At 37.7% G+C, this 20655-nt stretch overlaps 1 protein-coding gene across 1 annotated transcript in view; it reads right to left on the bottom strand.

The window, feature by feature from the left end:
• Window positions 1-478: 478 nt before the first annotated feature.
• Window positions 479-20655, bottom strand: part of PDE1C (phosphodiesterase 1C) — a 289933-nt gene continuing 269756 nt past the window's right edge. The window contains exons 20-22 of the mRNA XM_036406364.1: window positions 18154-18450; window positions 14815-14889; window positions 479-648 (exon numbers count right to left, since the gene is read on the bottom strand). Coding sequence (XP_036262257.1) covers window positions 635-648; window positions 14815-14889; window positions 18154-18450 — 386 coding nt within the window. The 3' untranslated portion in view covers window positions 479-634. The remainder of the gene's footprint in view (window positions 649-14814; window positions 14890-18153; window positions 18451-20655) is intronic.

The raw sequence follows: 20655 nt of genomic DNA, 5'->3' as shown, positions 1-20655 counted from the left end.
GGGAGTCTGCTGTTTAGAAAAAAAAATATTTTTCTGTCATTGTATTACATGCGAAAGTAACCAAATCCCAAGAAATAGTCAAATGGCTCTACAAATTCACTGTTCTTATTAATAAAATCTTCAATAGGGGTAAAACTGATGTCAAATTCTGTCTCGTAGCAATTGGAAAAGGTTTTCAGTGAAAAGAAAAAGAAAAAGCTAATTACTATCAAGGATTTTTTGATTTTTTTTCTTTTATATCCTTTTGCCTCATCCTAGTGTTGGTTTCACCAGCTGAGGCATAGCAAAGGGCAAAAACAGCTTTTGAAGAATACTTTTTCCTATTTGCTTGACCTGTCCAGTAAAATGGAACAATTTACAATGAAATCACAATTTGACCTTTTAACAAGAATCCTTCCAGAAAAACCAACAATAAAAAACATACATACGTGAACAAACAAACAAAATTAACCAAAAAAAAAAAGGCCCCCACCCTTGAACCAGACTCATTAGCTGTGAAGTAGCCAGTGAGAGGAGGAGTGTTTTGAAAGCTGTTTAATGCCTTTCCCAGAATCTGGTCTTTGCAGGAGTAGAACAGGAATGAAGGTCAGATAAAATGATGAAAGAGATTTGCAGTGTCTTTTTAAATACATTTTTACTCTTCTGTACCTGGAAAAAGAAAAAAAAAAGAAAAATAAATAGAAAAGTGTCAAATGCTGCCTTTCTCCACTTTGTCCAAGGGGTAGATAATCTGGGAAAGTAAAACAAGGGTATCAGTGTAGACAGCCTCATTTTCTGCAAGGAGTGAAGTTTGCGTAACTGTTGAAAGGGTACAAGGTGAGGCACACCAATGCGTACCTCTTACAGGTACAACTGGAAATATTATTCTGTTCGAAACAAATTGAAATCTATTATGATCAGACTAATCCAGCTAGAATTCAAACTTAGGAATGAAGAGGATCACATAACAGAGTCCATCATGCATAGATCAAGAGATTTTAATAGGTTTCTTTGCTGTGGGGTTCCCCTATCATCTTTCATCAACAGCTTTTCCAGCACCTTTTTGCTTGTGAAGGCAAGAACGTTGTACATGTGGTTTAAAATGAAGAAAAGAAAATGTTCCAAACACAAAAGAATGCTACATTTTAAAAGCTCTTTACTCCCATTGAGCTTTCAGTGAAAAACACAGCCTTAAGTATGGAGACGCACCAAAGACATAACAAAAGATGTATATTTTACAATCTGCTTGACTCCTGTCAAATATTTATAATCCCTTGGCCTCATAATTAGTTTATGTTTGACTAATATTATCCTGAATGTACAAACATAACTGTTTTCTATGTAGTTATACTACAAGTGCATCTTCACAATAAACAGATCTCCTTGAGAAAGAAGTATAGACAAAAAAATTTTTGGTTATTTCTGGTGAAAATTGACAGTTTCTAATTAAAGAAGAGAGTCCATCCAATTTGTCTCATAACCATCACTAGAAATCCTCTGAAAAAGCTTCAAACAGGAACATGAATATTTTAGTCTATATTGGCTGTTCTAACTGGCTCCCTGAGTACACCTGGCACCTGCTGTAATTCTGACAATGCTTATATCAGAAGAGTTTTAAAGAACATTGGAAAGAGTCTCTCAACCAAGGACATTCAGCCCGAGGAGAGATGAATTTACCTGTAGGGCTGGGCATGCCTTGGAAGACATTATTGCATCAAAAAATCTTTTGGTTCCTTTCAGGAAACCAATTTCTTTTGCACTCAATAATCTATTTTTTTTTTTAATGGTATTTGGGCAAAGGAGAAAAAGGACTGCCAAAACAAAGATCTTTACTGCTGGACAACATTGTCTGTGTTGAATGTATACAGCAACTGCACAGATCTACTAGTGAGTTGGTATCTTCTACCACACAGATAGCAGGGGAACCTTTCCTTTCAGGATGGTCCCCCGTAAGTTGCTACTACCAAATCTTGCTCACTCATGCAATTCTAAGACATTATTTTAAAGACTTATGGTTTCAGCATTTTATTTGATTTATTTAGACTGAGTTGTCACATTTCCAGCATAATCTACAATAGGCAGTAGTAACAGCCATAACAACAGTAGTACATTTCCATGATGTTTCCCAACTGAAGCATTCAGCCTGATTTACTGTCATTAACAGGATCATAATAATCCCATGACACTTATAATTAGCCACATTAAAAGAGAAAAGACTGACCCAGAAGGAAGGGTAATTATTTGGGGCAGGTGGACTAAATGACATATTTGAGCAGTATGTATTTCTGAACTTAAAGAATTTGCTGAATCACACCAGGGACCTGAAACAGAGCTCGAAATACCACCTAACACATGCTTCTCTTCCTATGCCATCCACATTTACAATAATTTTAACCCCTCCCATCCCAGTTAATGAAGCAAGGCAAAATGCAGTTTTCTCCATTCTCTGGAAGTTCCCTGCCTATGGAGAACTGAGTCAATGCAGAAAGGCTGTGGATGTCCCAACCATGGCAGTGTTCAAAGCCAGATTGGCTAAGGCCTTGAGCAACCTGGTCTAGTGGTAGATGCCCCTGTCCATGGCAGGAGAGGTTAGGACTAGATGATCTTTAAGGTTCATTTTAACCCCTTAATTTCTTATGATTCTGTGATAGCTTTTTATTTCTGTTAGCTACCTCATCAGCTCCAGCAAGAACATAGCAGCATGGATCTTGCTCTGAATTGTTTTTCTGCTTGGTGGAGCAGCAGTTTTGGTTTTCTCGCCAAATTTCCCATTGGATATAATAGAACTTCCTTCAACTATCCTAGTTTTGGATAGATTCAGCCTCTTTCTCAATTAAATACAACAGCTCTAGTGTAAATACTAGCATATATCAACAGAGGTAGTAGAAAGAGGAAGAAGAATGAATATGCAGTGCTCTGTACATCTAAGACTTTAAGCAGTCCACTTAGCATATATTGATTATCATTATCTGAAATAGCCTTCCCTGAATACACATCTCAGTCCTTCACTGTCTCTGAGGAACTTATATTGTCAAGGTTGAGTACTGGCCTTCACTTTGATTGCTAATGTGAATGCCAGTGACTTCTACAACTTTTCCATGTTGTGATACCAACACCCACTGTGAGTCCATTTCTGCTATCGGTTTCTAGTTTATACCAAGGCATTTTTAACTTTTGCCTGCTGGACTATGAAGCTATATATCTATACAGGGTGACATACTGAAATGAAAATACACCACAGTTCATATTTTTCTTCACACAGAATTAGTATATGAGCACACCCGTACAGCAAGAAAGCTGCCTGACAGATTTGCACAGTAATTATACTCTCTTAATGATGTTTTGGAGTCCAAAGTCTTAGAAGAGCTTTCCATTTTAACAGTTGGCATTTATTCTGCCTGTCTAATTCAAACTTTCAAAATCTGCTCCAGATCAAACTTTCAAAATCTGCTCTCTCAACACAGTTGGAGGACACACAGAAACATTTAGACTGTGGTGAGCGTTTAAACTAACTCAGAAGCATCTGTTCTGTTCTGACTCCTGCTCCTCACCAAGTACAATTCACAGACGTGGTACTGGCTCTATCACCGAAGGGGTATCAGGGACAGCCAAAGGTGATACAGAGACTCCATTCTCAGAAGGCTTGAAAAGACACTTTATTATTAGAATCTAGTTCTTATAGAAACAATGGTGGACCTAAGACCTGATTGGCCTTTAGGAATCTTCTCTCACACTATTGGTGAACTTTGAATAGCACGCTCTGAAGAACTATATCTATAAACAATGGTTACAGAAAGAGATAATAGTTTGAATTCTTCTGTCTAAGTTTCTCGCAGCTTCTAAAATCCTGGGAGAACCATGTCTGTTTCTGTTCAGAGGATACATAATTACTACATTGGTTCCACCAAGTGGAAGTGGAGAGCTGACCTCTCCCAGCACTGCTTCTGATAGCGGCCAGCTCTGCTGCTCAAGATAAATGCCCGCCTTTTACCTCCTCCCCTTCCTCTCCAGCTGCCAAAACCACAGTACTGCTCAGAGAGGGCTTAGGACACTGTTGAGCGCTAGGGACTTCTACCATTTGTTGTCTAAGAGATGGGAATGATGGGTACTTAAGAGACAAAAGACGTGACCTGGATAGGGAAGGGCAGGGAAGGGATGCAGCTTGCTTCAGTCTTGCTGCAGCTGGGGGAGCGAGTGTGGTGGCAGGGAAGCTCAGCGTTCTTGGGAAGCGCAGAGATGCCAGGAGCCATGGCTGGGGGTGAGGGGCTGGGCTCAGCCCTCTTTCTCTTTCTCTGGGTATCAGAGGACTGACGGCTGTGGTTTTGGTGCCGGACTGCTGCTGCCTGAAGGATTTGCTGCCACTGTGGAGTTTTGTCCTTCACTGCTTCTCCTTGCCGTGGGTAAGCCTTTGCTAGCGAGAGTGATCATTGAACTGAGACCTCTTCACCTGACCTCACTGGGAGGGACCCTCACCATCTGCTTGGGTGTCTCAGGGGAAGCTCTGAACCCGGACCCCCAACCACTCTCTGGAGGGAGCACTTCCGGGCTGCTTGAGGGAGTCCAGCTGCCACGGATATTCCCAGGATATCACACAGGAGATGTGAGAGCCAAAGGAAAACCTGAAACAACACCTTCCCTCCATCTTCTCTCTCGTCCTTGGGTCGCCCTGCCCCTGCTGTTTTCTGCCACTAATTCGGGGGGTTTTGCTACACTTTAACTTGACTTCCCTCATCCACCCTTCTGGTGGATTGGGATTGGAATCCTGGATTCCTTCTGCTCCTGCTATGGCTTCGGTGTTTTTGCTACACTTTGTTTGCCACCTGGGGTGTGGTTGTCTCTGCTGTTACAGCCTGCTGCTCTGAGGTTCTTCCTACAGAACAGCTCGCCACCCGGAGAGGCACTGAGACTGGCTGCTCCCCTTAAGTTTCGCAAGGGGAGCCCCTTTTCCTTCTCTCTCATCACCCAAGCCCCTACTGCCGCGTGGGGAGGGGACTGAAGTTGCGCCACAGCGCCCCCTGCAGCCGCGGGGGAATTAGCACACCTGCCCTTTCTGGCAATGAGCCGACAGCGCCCCTGCTGGCTGTCACCATAACTACACCAAAAGGGAAAGCGCCTGCAGCCAAGACAGGCTGTTACCGAGCTTCTGATTTTTTGTTTATTGTTGCTGCCGTTGTTGTTGTTTGTTTGTCTTGTTTTATATACATACATACATACATACATACATACATACATACATACATACATACATACACACACATACACATACACACACACACACACACACATATATATATATATATATTAGTAAATTAGTAAAGAACTGTTATTCCTTTTCCTATATCTTTGCCTTAAAGCACTATGATTTCAAAGTTACAATAATTTGGAGGGAAGGGGTCATATTTTCCATCCCAGGAAGGTTCCTGCCTTCCTTGGCAGACAATAATTTTAAAAAATTATTTTAAACCAAGACAGACACTTCCCAGTGGCATCCAGTGTCAGGCCAGGCTATCAGGACCTATGGTATTCAAATTGCATTTAAAAGAAAAATCACTTTTCTCTCCTAAAAAAATAAATGCTGAATGCAGACTGCAGGACAGTATGGTGTAGATTAAGGAGCCTTTGGGCAGGGGTTTTGGCATTTTTTTCACTGTCTATTTATCCTGCTTGAATCCCCATGAATGAAAGTGTGAGGTTCTTGCAGGGTCCTTGTTTTCTCTGCTCAAATTCTGAAGCATTATAACCATACTTAATTCTGAAGGAAGCACAGGATGGCAGCTTCCATGGCACAATTATCCATGACTATACTATTGAAAATAAAAGGGAAAAAACGAGAGGTTATCTCATTTTCATTAACCTGAGATTCTCTTGTCACATTGTAATAAATGTGTGTAATACAGACTGTCAGTGTTACATCCTAACATAGCGGTTTGCAAAAGGGTTGCACTTGAAGAAAAGTTCAATACACAAAGTTCATGTGCTATGACTCTAGCCTAGAAACAGAGTTGCAGAGAGAGTCTAACAAAAAGTAAATGAAACTATTAGTGGTACCAAGAATGTGAAAGAGAACAATTACTCACTGTTTCTCACAATCGAAGAAGGGAATTACCAAACAAACTTACAAACAGTAAATTTGAGAATAATAAAAAGATATGATTTATCACATAATGCCTGTGTAAATTTTGAATTGTGTTGCCTCAGTGCCCAGTATACAAAAGTACCAGGGCTCCAAAGATAATTTGACAAAGTAATGGAGTGATAAATCCATCAGAGTGTATCCAAGTCAGAGATTTGACCTCTATCTACCTTGTTCCTCTGGAACACAGAAGGGGTAGTGGGAACACATCATTGAAGTGGGATACACCCATTGCTCTAATTTTGGTTTTTGTTCATTAAGGTCTCTTCTATGAAATGTTGTCACGCAGGTGATGGAGAGCTGAAGAGACTTCTGGTCTATGGACGCTTGAACAACCAGTAAGGTTGTTCAAGCGTTCATAGCAAAGCTGACATGGTGTTTGAAAGTAGCTTCTAGCCCAACTAATTAAAAGCATAGGTTTTTCAAAATGAGATTATTTATTGCAAGCCCTGCTGCCCCTAGAACCCAGCTCCATCGAAGCACTGAGTAAAATGACAAAAGAAATGGCAAATTCTTGTATGGCCTTTGATATCATAAAACAATTACTACTGATGCAATGGACAATGAGGTGAAATAGTAGTCTGAGTAACTGCATCCCACATAATCTATAATCCAGTCTTTCCCACCACAAATGACAGAAGTATTTGCAGTTGCTGAGACAAATTACCAAATTTGCCACTTTTAATTCCTTTGTGGACTCACTCAGCATCTTAGAGTTTGTAAAGAAGTGAATTTTCTTTTTTGTAAGCTTTTTCCCCCAAACCTGTTATTTCTTGTCTCCCTGAGTACTAAAGTGGATTTAGTCATAATCTGCAGCTTTTCTACCTGAAAAGGACAATTGAAGCTATTTCTAGTGCTCAAAATAAAACAAAGATTTTGAAATCTAAGAACTCAGTTCTCAGACTGGATGATCCTGTCTCCTACTAAAGCCATTTGAAAGCCTTTTCAAAGATAATTACGACCATGAAGAAATAAATTCTGTATAGTATGGTATTTTCTTTCTTCAATTGCCTGAGAGATGTATAAGGCCTAAGAAGCAAACTTCAGAAGATCAATGAAATAAAGAAGAAATATGCATCATAAGTTAATTCATCTCTGTTATTGGTATGTCTAATGAATGAGAAATTTTGGACTGATTATTTTTTCAAAGAAAACAAAATGCTATTTGAAGGTGCTTGCATTCTCTTTAAAACAAGGGAAAACAAGAATAAATGCTCTTGGGAAAAAGTTTTGAATATTTGTTTAGTAAGTGAATTTAAATAACATCACTCCAATTTAGCACATGACTCAAGTGCATCATATCAATTTTTCTATGATGAGAAATAGCATTAGCATAGAAGGTGTCCTGGTTTTGGAGCTTTGGCACATAATTGTGCCTAAATCATTCATGAAGCTAAAAATTTCTAGTTCTTTTCACCCTGATGTTGAGTTTTATGTTGGCTTGACAGTTTGCATTCCACTTGACCTAGGATAACATCAGTGATGAAAGAGGTCAGTTTTGATTTAATATATGTGATTTGACTGCCAGCATATTATGGACATATATTTAAGCAGATAAAAATATAATGAATACACTGGCAAAGGTTTGATTACACAAAGTAATTACTGAGTTTCCTGAATAAAGCATGTATGAATGAAATTAGATACTTACTAGGTAAAGCCACCTAGAAAATTAGGTGCAAAATCTTATTCTATATTTGATAATCAAACATAATTCAAAATTCTGCATATGTTTGGGGTAAAAGCTAGATAATTGTTTTCATAAAGAGATATTCCATTATGGATGGAAACAAGAACCCCAGTCCTTTTCAAGGAGCAAGGGGGATGAGTTGTGTGGTGGGTTGACCTTGGCTAGACCCAAGGTACTACTCTATCACTCCTCTCCTAAGCTTGACATGGGGAGAGAATATATAAGGAAAGGATCATGTTTTGAGATAAGGGCAGAGGGAGATCATTAACCAATTACTGTCACAGGTAAAACATACTTGACTTGGAAAATTTTATTTAATTTATTATTAAAATCACAGTAGGATAATGTGAAGTAAAACCAAATCTCAAAACATCTTTCTCCCACCTCTCCCTCCTTCCTGGGCTTAACTTTATTCACGATTCTCTACCTATTCCTCCACAGGGAACAGAAGGACAGAGAATGGGGGTTAGAATCAATTCATCAAACATTGTCTCTGCTGCTCTTTCCTCCTCATGGGAGGACTTCTCATGACTACTGATGGGCTTGTCCTTGGTGGGTCGGTCCATCTTGGAGCTGGCTGGGAGTGGCTCTGTCAGACATAAGGGAAGCTTCTAGCAGAAAGAAGCTAGCAGAAAAGCCACCCCTCCAGCCCTTCCCACTACCAAAATCTTACCATGCAAATCATAGAACCTTCCGCAGGAAGAAGGAAAATCAAAGCCAGCAAGGTTTCCAGCCACATATGTGAATTAGAATTTTGTAATAAGCACTGGGCTTCTTTGGCTGAGTGACTAAAACAAAAAATTAGGATAATGCCTAGCTCTGGGTCAGACACAAGGGATTGGTGTATTTTTGCATGGCAAAATGTCTGTTGGAGATTGGGGTTTGGGTAGGGTAGTGGGGTGGATAGATAGAAAATAAAAGATCAAGCTGAGCTTTTAATCTAACTAAAACAAAAGTTTTTTTGTTTACCATTTACTTAATGGTGGATAAAAATGTGAAACACCATTTCAGAGCAAAAATTCTCATTTGGATTTTTTCAATATGTCTTCAGTTTTTGTTTATCACTTGTTTTTAATTACACTTAAACTCCTAAACACTTCAGCCTGACTCAAAAACACCACTTTTCAACTGGTAACAGTTGTTGACTTTCTTCTATATTTGTTATTGCCTGCAAGTACCAGGTTTTGAAGTTAAGAAAAGGAAAGAAGTGGTTTAGAAGGAGAGAAAATTATGATTATAAGTACTAAAGATTAGACTTTTCAGTCATGAGTATCTGGGTGCGTGCATGTTGCTTGTTTGGGATGGGATGCCACACCTTATAGGAGTTGTCCTGTCTGTTTCCTGTAGCTGGTATGCTCAAATTGGAAGTTAGCTGTTTTGTGAGTTGTTGAAGATGCAATTTAAATGTCACCAATGTCTTTTGAAGAGCCATTTCATATTCTTCCTTCTTCTCATGAGAAGACATGATCTTGTTTCTCTTTCAGGACTGAGTGTTGCATCAGGAAAAAGAAGCCTGACTGTCACTCTACCGAACATAATTCTTGCAGCTGGCAGCAAGGAGGACTTTCCTCTTGCTGAAGTGGAAAATTTCTATGCATCATTGCACAGGCATTTTCCATTCCACACAAATTTTCCTAAATGGGATAAGGACTATAATAGAAGCAAAATCACAGCTGTACTCCCTGACTGGTGCAATAAATTAATTGATGGTACAAAATCAAGGAACAATTTCTGCAATGCACTGTGTAAGTTACACATTGCTCCATGTCTCTAGGACCATGAATGTTATCCCTGAGGAACAATGCAACTATGTGTCATCTCTGAGCAGAAATATATCTAAAGGACCAGACGTAATGTGGAAAAATGTTCCCCATACAGGTAACTACTCAGAAAACCCTAGTTAAGTTGCCTCCAGTGATGATTTTTTTTTCACCATGCACCTGAATATTCCAAATATTCACCTAAATCAAGACAAATGGAATTCCCAATTTTTCAGCTTGTCATATGAAGTAGATTCAAAAAGCAATCAGCATCTTAATGACCATGTATCTAGGCTCCTATGAGTAATAAAAAGCAGTCTAAACAAGAGACACATGAAAGTCTCAAAGGCAAACCAGGTGCCTTCTGTAAGACTTCCAAACACACAAAACGAAAATGTTGCAAAATCATCTGCATAATTATAAAGGATACCTTTCTACATATTCCGTATATTCTCACCAAGCAGGCATACCATGGTGATGTACTGTTTGCCCTGTCTAGATACTAACAATGTATTTTGCACTTAGCATCAAAGATCATGTTTATCTGCTATTAAAACAGCATAAAACCTTCTTCAGAATGCATTCTTCTATGCAAATTCCAGCTTGCTTCAGGTGCCACTTCCTAAATTATACAAACGGTTTCTTTCAAAAAAGCACAGAAACTATTCCACCCCCCTCCTATCCTATACTGCAATACTATGGAACAATTGCTCAGCAGAGATAGATTACAGTGAAATATGTCTTTTGGGAAGGCAGAATTCCTTCATGTTTCAAACAAGTTTTTCCAGAACCTAACAAGTCTTTCTGATTTGTAACTTGGAGCCATAGCTGTTAATGTAATTCAGGTAACAGGCCATAAAAAAAGAAGTGAGAAAATGAAAGAAATTGTCTTTAGTAAGTAGACTTAGACTACAGTCATTCCAATTTGCCTGTGCTGCTGGATTATGACACATAATATGCAGAGCACTATCAAGCAGCAAGGAAAAATAGAATGTCTTTGCCTTACAAACTGAAATGGATTTTTTGCTTCTGACAATAATGGAGAGATCAGTTTATCTTTCAAAGCAGAATTAGAAATGACACCAGTATTTATATGACCTGTAATTTACCTTTTTACCTCTCTCAAGGAGACATAGACATGCTCTTTATTTATATGTTTGAGTAAGCTGTTTTAAAACAACATCAGAATCATGAATATTACATAAGCAGGATTTCATCAGACATCTGCTTAGTGCTCATTGCTATGGCGTGGTCTTGGCTAGATTGACACATACAAAAATTGTATCTTGCAGAAGGCTGCAAAGACAGTCAATATTCAATGGTTGAGAAGTTTTGACGAATGAAGCTGGGAAGAATCCTGTTAATTCAACTCTCTCTGAATAATTGTAGAGACCTTATCATGGTGTCTTCTCACCACCATGTTCCTATACCAAAGGCATTGTCAGATAACATTCTGTGCCAGCTACTCTGCTACTTTACTTGTGGGACAACTGGGATAGAAAGAAATGAAGGCTTTAACTTAATAATCAGGGAAATTTTCACTTCCTGATCAAGAAATCATTATCAAGAAAAATTAAGACTGAAAGGTAGCTCTACATGTTGGCATGGGCAATGTACAGAACTCAAAGGAAAAGCTTTTAACTACCTATAAGCAACATTATATCTTAAAAAAAAAACAAAATAAAGAAAGCTAAAACCTCCATATCTGAAATATAGTCCATATATTAAAAAGTCTACATCTAGCATTATATTACATTATATTATAGTGACTATATTCTATTCTAGTGTGTTGCACTGCATAGAAGAATGCAGTACTGAAGCAGATCTGTCAAAATAGACGTTTTCATTTGACCATGAGGTGGCAGTACTGCTCATCACATAGCCAGAGCACATTAGGCTTTCACTGTATTTACCAGCTGTTGAAGATGCAAACATCCTGTATATTTCCACGCTAAAAGTGCGCATTACCACTAGAGTAATAAGTTCCTAGGACAAACACACAAAAAGGGAACTCTATATTTATCTACAGTTGGTACCTGAGAGAGTAATATTTGATTGAATTGACTGTTTTCCCCAAAACAAGAAGTTATACTGAAAACTTTGCATTAACATTGCAGAATCTTTTCCCAGTAAGGAAAAAAAAATGAGGATGTGGTAGAAATTACCTGTGAAAGTGTTAATCATAGGATCATACAATCAGAATAGTTTGGGTTGAAAAAGGACCTTTAAAGGCCATATAGCCCAACACCCCAGTGATGAGCAGGGACATCTACAATTAGATCAGGTTGCTCAGAGCCCTGTTAAACCTGACTTTGAATGTTTCCAGGAATGACGTTTCTACCACCTCAATGGAGATAATGTTCCAGTAGTTTGCCACGATTACTGTAAAAAATTTCTTGCTTACATAAAGTCTGTAATGGGGAAGAATATTTTTTTTTCATTTGCTGTTAGTTTTATTAGAAAATAATATTATTTTTAAAAAAGTTTGGAATGTAAAGAAAAATTATGTCCATGGGCTGCTTATAATTTTCCATTCAAAGACTTCCCAAGCAATGATTTCACGTGAGAAAATTCAGTTTTCCAAAACGGTTTAACAATGTTCTATCCCACAGGAAACACTTGTGCTGATGATGTTTCTGACAGATATGTATCTTTATTTGTGAAATGGAATCCCCATATTTATTTTCTTGAAACTGAGAAAAAAAGGCAGTAGTGGGTAACAAGAATTATCTCCTGCAGGAAAAAAAACCAAACCAAAAAACAACCAACAATAATAATATGAGGATCAGATTAACATGAGAAAAAGACTAGTCACTAGATTCCCCATGTAGTAGAAGGACAAGCATACTAGAATTATCTTGGCATGTATGTATGTCTATAAGTAGAGATTACAATAGCTTCCTTTGTATATAATTTAAAAAGCAACTTGGATACATATCCTACAAAGATTTATGCAAAATACTATCTGCAGCTTTCTTTTCTAAGTGCAGGATGCCCGTGCAGTAGGACAGAGTGTTGTCAGTTGGGTTCAGGTCTTCAGCTGATGCAAAAAGCTAGTGGTGAGAAAGCTAAAGCTTTTATTTTAAACATACACAAATGGGCCTGTTAAATACAAATACTTCCCAGCTACACACAGAACAGAGGTTTTAAAACCCAAGTACCTTTGACCCTGAAAAAAGTCCAGGTTGAGTTTCACCTGCCCAAGTTTCATTACATGTGGTGAGCACATTATAGCCATAATCTCAATCTTTCTAATTCTTTAATCTTTTCTCCAGCATGTGACATGTGAAAGACCATGCACTGGCACAAGAAAAAGCATACGTTCAAGTAAACATTGTAGTAGTCTGCCAATAGCTGTGTATTATCCATGGATAATGTTCCTTTCTCCACACCCCTCACATGGCTGGTAAGGAGATTCGCTCTGGAGTGGGTAATGGATAGAACAGGTTATGCAGTATTTGGCAAAGCAGAAGTGCCATTCCAGTGTTTTTCTTTCTAAGGTGCATAATTCACAGTATTTTTACTGATTTTTATCAATTAGATAATTAGCTATAATCTGCCTCTACACTGTCTGAATGACAGAAGCAGTCTGCCTACAAATTGTTTTTGCATGATTACAATTGCTTATTCACTGTAATCAATTGGTCCCATGGTTACCAGTCTTTTCCCTAAAGAGATTAACTTAGCTATCTCCTACAGGACAATAGATAATGACCATAAATAACACCAAAGATAAGCAACTTGCAAAGACCAAATTTACAACCTCAATCTTCAGTCTTAAGTTACTGTGACACATTCATTTCTTAGTCCTCAAGCACAAATAAATATGTGGCCCTAATCTTTCTAAGACCTTGAGAGTGAAGGCCTTCAAATGTAACCTTTTCCTCAAAGTTAGAGAGTCATGGGTCTACTCTTTTGGCTGAGCTGGTGCTCTTGAGTCCTCCTAAAAAGCCCATGTTTCTGGACCAGTGTTTCTGCATTCACCTGGTCCTGCAAGGAAGCACCCTTCCAGCACAAGGGTAGCTGCTGCTCAGCCACCACCCATCAGAGTAGGGAGAGCAGTCATTCTACCCCTTAATCTTTCTGGAGTCTTGATAGTTACATATGGAACTGCACATACTCCTGAAAAGCTGAAGAGTCACATGTTATTTCAGTATTTAGACTCAGTTTCTGCATGACTGCAGTAAGAGCTGTGATTGGTACTTGTTCAAGACTTTTTCCTGACAGACATTTAACTCAAGTATATAAGTAACATGACCTCTTAAAAGAACTGATTTTTAAATAATTATTACTAAGGGTCCTCTTAAGAAAAAGTACATGATTATGTGTCTGAAATTAATACATGCTTCTAGATGAAATTTTCTATGTGTTTAGTTGAGTTATTATATTTTCTTCCTACTTACCACTTTGCTAGGGCAGTAGGAATCTAAATAATTTTGATTGTTTTGACTATCAAAACAAAGCGCTGTATTATACTTACTTAGGAATAGTTACATTTCAGTGAATTTCATGATACATGCACAAAGAAAATGCTAGAAAAAATTTTCTGCATTTATTTTGCTACCTAGTAATTCAGCAATAGTCTTTGAAGCAATGTGGGTTCAAATACCGTCTCATGGGCCTGTGGTACACAGGTGAGGAAGTGCAAAAGTATAAACACACTGCAGAACTTAGAGATGTTTTTCCAAACTGCTGAGGCTGTGGACCTCTACACTAGGCTCAGACTCACTTGAAATTATTCCCAGATGCCCATGAAACCATCCTATGGCTTGGGATTGCTACAGTTTAAAAATGTTTCAGTAGTCTCCCTTTTCAATACATCCTTAATAGAATCTCTTGTGCAGCATTTTTTTTTCAGTCTGCTTTCTTCGTGTCCAATGTGTCCTGTTCTTACAGACAGAAGAATACAGCCAGAACAAAGTCAGAAGGATAGAATCTCACAAATCTGCTTTTCCTATTAAGCAACTCTAATAATCCAGGATTTTTCTTTCAGGCTCTGCAAAAAATTTGATGGATAAGGCTTACCAGCAGAACTTAGTCGTACTAAGCATTAAGTGAAAGGAATGATTTTCCCTCATAATGCTTCAATGGCGTTTTTCAAATCTAATGACTGTTTCTGGTTTGTTTGTTTGTTTGTTTGTTTCTGGTTACCATGCAATTATTTTTGTTTTAGAATAAACTGGAGATGTTTAGGAAACAACAGACTGCATATAAAAATAGAGGTCAAAAATGCAATAAAATGTTGTCCTTACCATCTGTTTTCTTTGATTCGTCCCCCACACTACACTTATATTTTCTGTTCAATTTGTTGTCTTCCTTTGATTCACCTAGAAAGAAGCAATAAGAAACATTTAACGCATTTTAATGCATGCAGAGTGCATTTTAATGCTTGTAACTCAATGAAATTGCAACACCAAAGGAGATGTTGTTCCTTAGAAGGAAAGGTCTGAGTTCAAAAAGAAATTAATTAACATATTTCCATAGAACAAAGCCCCAGAAAACATGGATCCAAGTCCTACAGATAAGCAAGTTTTAAAATCCACTTATAAATTTCTTCTAATTATCAAAACCTTTTAAAGTTATATGCAAACTCACAATGCCTCTGACTGTATGTTGGCCATTAAAAACTTGATCATAAGCTTCATTTCAGAGACTGAAACATTCATGCTTTCAAAAGAAATGAGAACCTGCAAGGCTTCATCATAACTGTCTGTTTTAAAGAACCATCTTAGATACCCTTAACACGCTTATGTAATTTTGCCTTATTTTCTCTTACCAGATTCCTTTTATCCTCAATTCGTTTGTGTTGGTATCAAGAAACAATCATCCTAGCACTGATCATTGCCTTTATAGCCTATGTAGCAAACAAAAAAATCAAGGCCTTTGGCAGAGCAATGGCTCATGCAGAATGAAAATAGCAACTTAAGATGGGGTGTATTTCATGAAGCTAGGAATGTCAACCAAGAGTGACTCATTTTTTGGTCCTCTATTAGCCATACAGCAAAGCACATCAGATCTTACCAGACCATCCCTTCATTGAAAGAGAATGTTGAATGCTAGATCAAATAAAAACTTAAATGGAAAGCTGTAGCAGAACAGAGCTATTTCAGCTGCAGTATCCAAACAGCAAGAAGGGTCTTTTTCCTTTTGTGATGCACACCTCAACACAAAAAGCTGTAAAAGTCTCACTTCAGAACTTTTTACATGTCAGGCTGTATTACAGTGATGTTTATTCCATTTGTATTACTATTTTTGGTACCATAACTACTCCCTAGCCTTTGGATCAAGATTAAAGGTATTAAGTGTTAAAGAGGATATTATCTGCCTTCCAAATACTCATGGGCAGTGGATATTTATTTTTGGAACAGCTCAAAAAAAAGAAAAATTGTAGAGAAACGAGGTGTCCCTCTTCCACAATGTGCCTTAACATTAGCATATTCATTATTCTTGGACAGTAGTGGATCAATCTCTCTCTCCAATTACGTTTCATCATAGTATAAAAGAAGAATTATTTTCAAATCCTAAAATATTTAACAAGATGGAACTAAAGCATGTTCTGTTCAGTTTTTATTCAAAATTTTTCATGTTTATCTTCCTAAGCTCACTGTGTGGGTGAAAAAAAAATGAATGCAAGATGATGCAGGACAAGCAGCACCCTCCTTAGCTGATCAGACTGCCACTGACTTGGGGTCTTTGTACAGAGAGGTTATGAGCAGATCCAACAGAGTTTAGGTGTTTGATTAAGGTGATCTTAAAAAAAAGGGCGTAGTCTTCAACTGAAACTAATATGCACAAAAGTTTTCTTGCATTTCTTCCACCATCATACAGCTGATGATAATGATGAGCTAACAAACTTTTTTTGACCATTGCATAAAAAAGTTGCTTGACCCTAAGTGTGTGCAGGAAAAAATGCTGAACATCTACACATGCACTGTTTCAGAGTTTGATCTCTCAGAGAAAGCACAAGTCTGTGTATGACAGAGAGACTTTAAACTCACTGGATAACACAATTTCTGAACTTTCAGTGAATATTATGAAAAGGGGACTTTTAAGTAATGTAATATCTACCCTGCCAGCAGCAGAGCAGAATAATGATCATAATGATCTTTTTGAAAGGGATTACAGAGGCAGAGAAATAATCAGACAAATATATTAGATGAGATATTAACATGTAGGCATAAAGGAAGCTGTGGTAAATCTAGACATACGAATGTTAAGATTTCATCAGTCCCCCAGAGACTCTGCAGTGATTGCTCCTCATAAAGGCCTTATCCCATAAATAAAGGAGAAGAATCTCTTTTCCTGAGGAAGACAATAATTTTCAGAAATCATTGTAATTCCTTTCAGAGCACTTTTGACACCTGCAGCAGAGACAGACTGTCGAAAAAAGTACTAGCAAAATCACTAGAGCACACTTAGTTCCCATATTGCTAGAAGCATGCAAAACAAAAGATTGCAGAAGTAAAGTCTGGTGCGGTCTAACTCACATTTCATATGTCCCTGACATTTTTGTCTTCCTGAGGGGCCCATTCATGTTCACACATGTAACACTGTCTGAAGAAACATCCCATACATTAGAGAGAATGACAGCTTTGATCCCACAACCCTTCCATTCTAAAAAAACCCCTAATTACAAAGGAATTACTGGGCCAGCAACCCTAAGAATAATATCAGGAATGTTTTAAACCGAATTTCTGCATCTCCTGCCATTTAAACTCACTGCTTGAGCCTGGACTTTCAAAGCCTAAATGTCCATTCAGTCTTTTTCTAAAAGAAGGCTTCTGAGTGGTTTTACTGCTGATTTTGGACTGCATGATACTAGCCAAGTTTGTGACAAGACCCATGTGGCTGTAATGCCATTTTTTGATATTGGCTCCAGGGAGCAGGAGCTGTGCAGGAAAGGACAGTGTAATGGCCAAGAGACAAGGGATCTCTTCTGTTGGGTTTAATAAGTTTTTTTCATGTGTAATGGATTTTTTTTCCACCTTTTTTGGGTGCAGAATGGGATTCTTATTTTAACTCAGTTCCACAGCAAGTTAGAAAAACTGGAATAAAATTTTTGTGAAAACAACCCTCAAAAAATAAAGGCTAGTGGTTGTCCTTATAAAAAATAAACTGAACAAAGGAAGGATAGATAAAATAAATCCTAAAAAAAGGGTGGAGAAAAATTCTCTGTTCCAAAACATATTTTGATCTGAGGCTCAAATCAAAGATGCATTTAATTGGCTTTAAAATGAGTTTAGAAGCCAACTTTGGCTTCTCCTATCAGTTTCTCAAGCAATGACAATGTTCATTGAAGCAGGTTATTTGCTTCAGCTTTCCATGGTCTGTATCATAAGAGGCTACTTCAGTTCCATAAAAAAACCTAATTTTTCCTTTTTCCAAGCAAGGATGGTGAACCCCATCTACAGAAGAACACTACTTGGAATTTAATTTAGTTTCTGATTCCCATATGAAGGTGACTATGTGTATGTTCAGGAAGAGACTCTGGGCCCAGGAATGCTTTTTCAGGACATCAGGTTCCCCTATCGCTAAAGTGAGTTACTGGTTTTAGGGCTGGATTTATGTTTCAGTGGAAGAAGAGAACTCACCACTCTGGACATGCTGTTTCTCTTCTCCCATAGTATGATGAGGATCCATTTTCTTATCTGTCCTAGCTGCATTTTTCCCTTGATAGGCTTCATGTTGGCTCATACCACTTTGCCAAGTGCCATTTACAGGATTTTTACTGGAATCTGTCCTTTTGCTTTCCCCGGGATTTGCTTCTTTGCTCTTTTCTGCCTTTGCTTCTGTGACATCTTCACCTGGCTTCCCATCATGTTCATCTCTTTCCTTTTCATCTGTTCCCTGATAAGCCTTTTCCTCTGCTTCTCTCTTAGCCTTTTCTTCTGCATCCTCAGCAAAGAGAGCAGCCAAGCAAGGAAAGAAGTCACAGCTATCAGTAAATTTGACAAGAACAACTCATGTATCTAAATCTACTTCAGCTTTTCACATGCAAACAAATTTACTTAGATAAATATAGGAACTGATCTGACAATGGAAAAAGAGCATAGGAGGACATTTAACAAAATATTCTGAAAACAACTGGTTTTCAGGGGACAACCCTGGTTGTCCTAAATGTATTTTATGTGCATGTCCTTTTCTTCCCATTTAAAGCTCACCTTGAAAAGGTGAACTCAAAATTCTTGAATGGCAAAAAGAGATACTAGCTACTGAAGGCTGTAGGGATGTCTCACAGATTTCACAGAATATTCTGAGTTTGAAGGGATCCATAGAATGCAACTCTTAAGTGAATGAGCCATACAGAGAACAAGCTAAGGCTCTAAACAACTGAGCTAATCTTGGGGTCTCATGGCATACAGAAGGATTCCTCTCATTTGGAGATCTGAAAAAAAAGCTTTATTCTGCACCTGAACCACAGGACAGAACTTTGTCTCAGGAGAATTTTGCCTGCTACAACATCATTGGACAAGTGTCTCTTGTCAAAAGTAGTGTCAGAAAATACTTAATCTAAATGGTGCTTTGTACATTAGAGTGTTTGTTTTTTCAGTTCCTTTGTTTGTTGCTCTTTCATGATGACCGTTTAGGCAAAAAAAACCCAGTTGGTAATAATCTCAATTTTATCACACAGTATGAGAAATTTTTATAAATATCATAGGTTAAAAACAGCTCACTGAGGCTTCTAGGGACAGTGCCATTACCAAAAGGGAATACAGTATTTTACAAATAATTTATTATAGTATTAGTACAAAAATAGCACTAATAGGTTCCTTCCTTTCTGATCCCTAATTACTATTTGCTGTCAACAAACAGTAAATGATCCTGTATTCTCTTAATAATAATTGTTTTTATTGGCAATGCATCTTGACTGCAAGACACCAGTTTGTCAAGGGTCAGCAATTTAAGCCCCTGCTGTGTGGTAGGCCTTGCTACAAGACGAGCAAGGAGGGTGATGCAGAAACTTGCTGCAAGTCAATAGAAAATAGCAGCTGAGCAAAGATACTGCAAGTGGAGTGCAAAACCAGTTAATTAGTCCTTATCCCATACAAAGGTATTCTGGCTGTATGTTTGTATAACTCTTTCAGGATATTAAAAATATGCATGCTTGTACTGCTAAATGTACCTAGAAACACAGAAATTATGTAAAAGTCCCTCACAAGTCTGTCTTGCACATAGGATTTTTATACTGTTTATTCTTAGTCAAGAAAATATATATGGTACATGGTGAAATTAAATTCTTAAAACTAGTTACCTGTATTGTAACTTCATTTACTCATCACTTTTATATCACAAGACACTGAACATGTTACATGCTTTGCCTTTTTGGTTAGCTTTAATTTGGTCCATAGGGAACTGCTAGATATTAAATAAAACAAAAAAACAAACAAAACCAACCAAACAAAAAAACCCACAACAAAACAAAAACAAGCAAAAAAATACCCCAAAACACACACCAGGAAAAAAAAAAATGCACAAAAAAAAGCACCAAAGCCAAACAACGCAAAAAAAATTATTCCCTGGGAAAAAGATTTTAAATTATGCTTTTGTTTTCATCTTCATGGAATGCCCATGAAGTGCTTTTCCTTAATGGCAAGTTTTAATCACAAAGGAAAACTTGTTTTGAATAATACATAATTTCCTGAATCTTAAGACAGGTCTTTCAATTGGAGAGAAAAAAATCTGCTCTGACACTTTGGAGAACTGTGCCAAATCCCTAAGTCACAGTCACATATTACATTAAAATCAAACTCCTTCCATTTATATGAAATAAAACAACTCCATTAAATAAGAGATTGAGCAACAACCATTCAGATCAGAGAATAAATTGTATCACAGTTTCATGGAGAAAAGAAAAAACAGTGACCTATTCCTTCTTTTTTTTGTTCCAAATCTGATCTAAATCACCTAAGGGCTCTAAGATACCTTGCACAATCATTCATACCCTTGAGCTGAGGGAAAATTATACCTAAATAATTCTCAAAAGATGGCTCTCAGTATTTCCAAAATATCTTAAATAATAGAGATTTGCTAATGTCTAACTTATTAGACATTATAATAATGTCTATAATAACCTGCCACTTGTTGCTCCTCTT

Source organism: Molothrus ater, chromosome 1, assembly GCF_012460135.2.
Source record: "Molothrus ater isolate BHLD 08-10-18 breed brown headed cowbird chromosome 1, BPBGC_Mater_1.1, whole genome shotgun sequence".
Classification (NCBI taxonomy): Eukaryota; Metazoa; Chordata; class Aves; order Passeriformes; family Icteridae; genus Molothrus; species Molothrus ater.
Note: the sequence above shows the minus strand (reverse complement) of the source record. Positions and strands in the feature narration are given on the sequence as shown.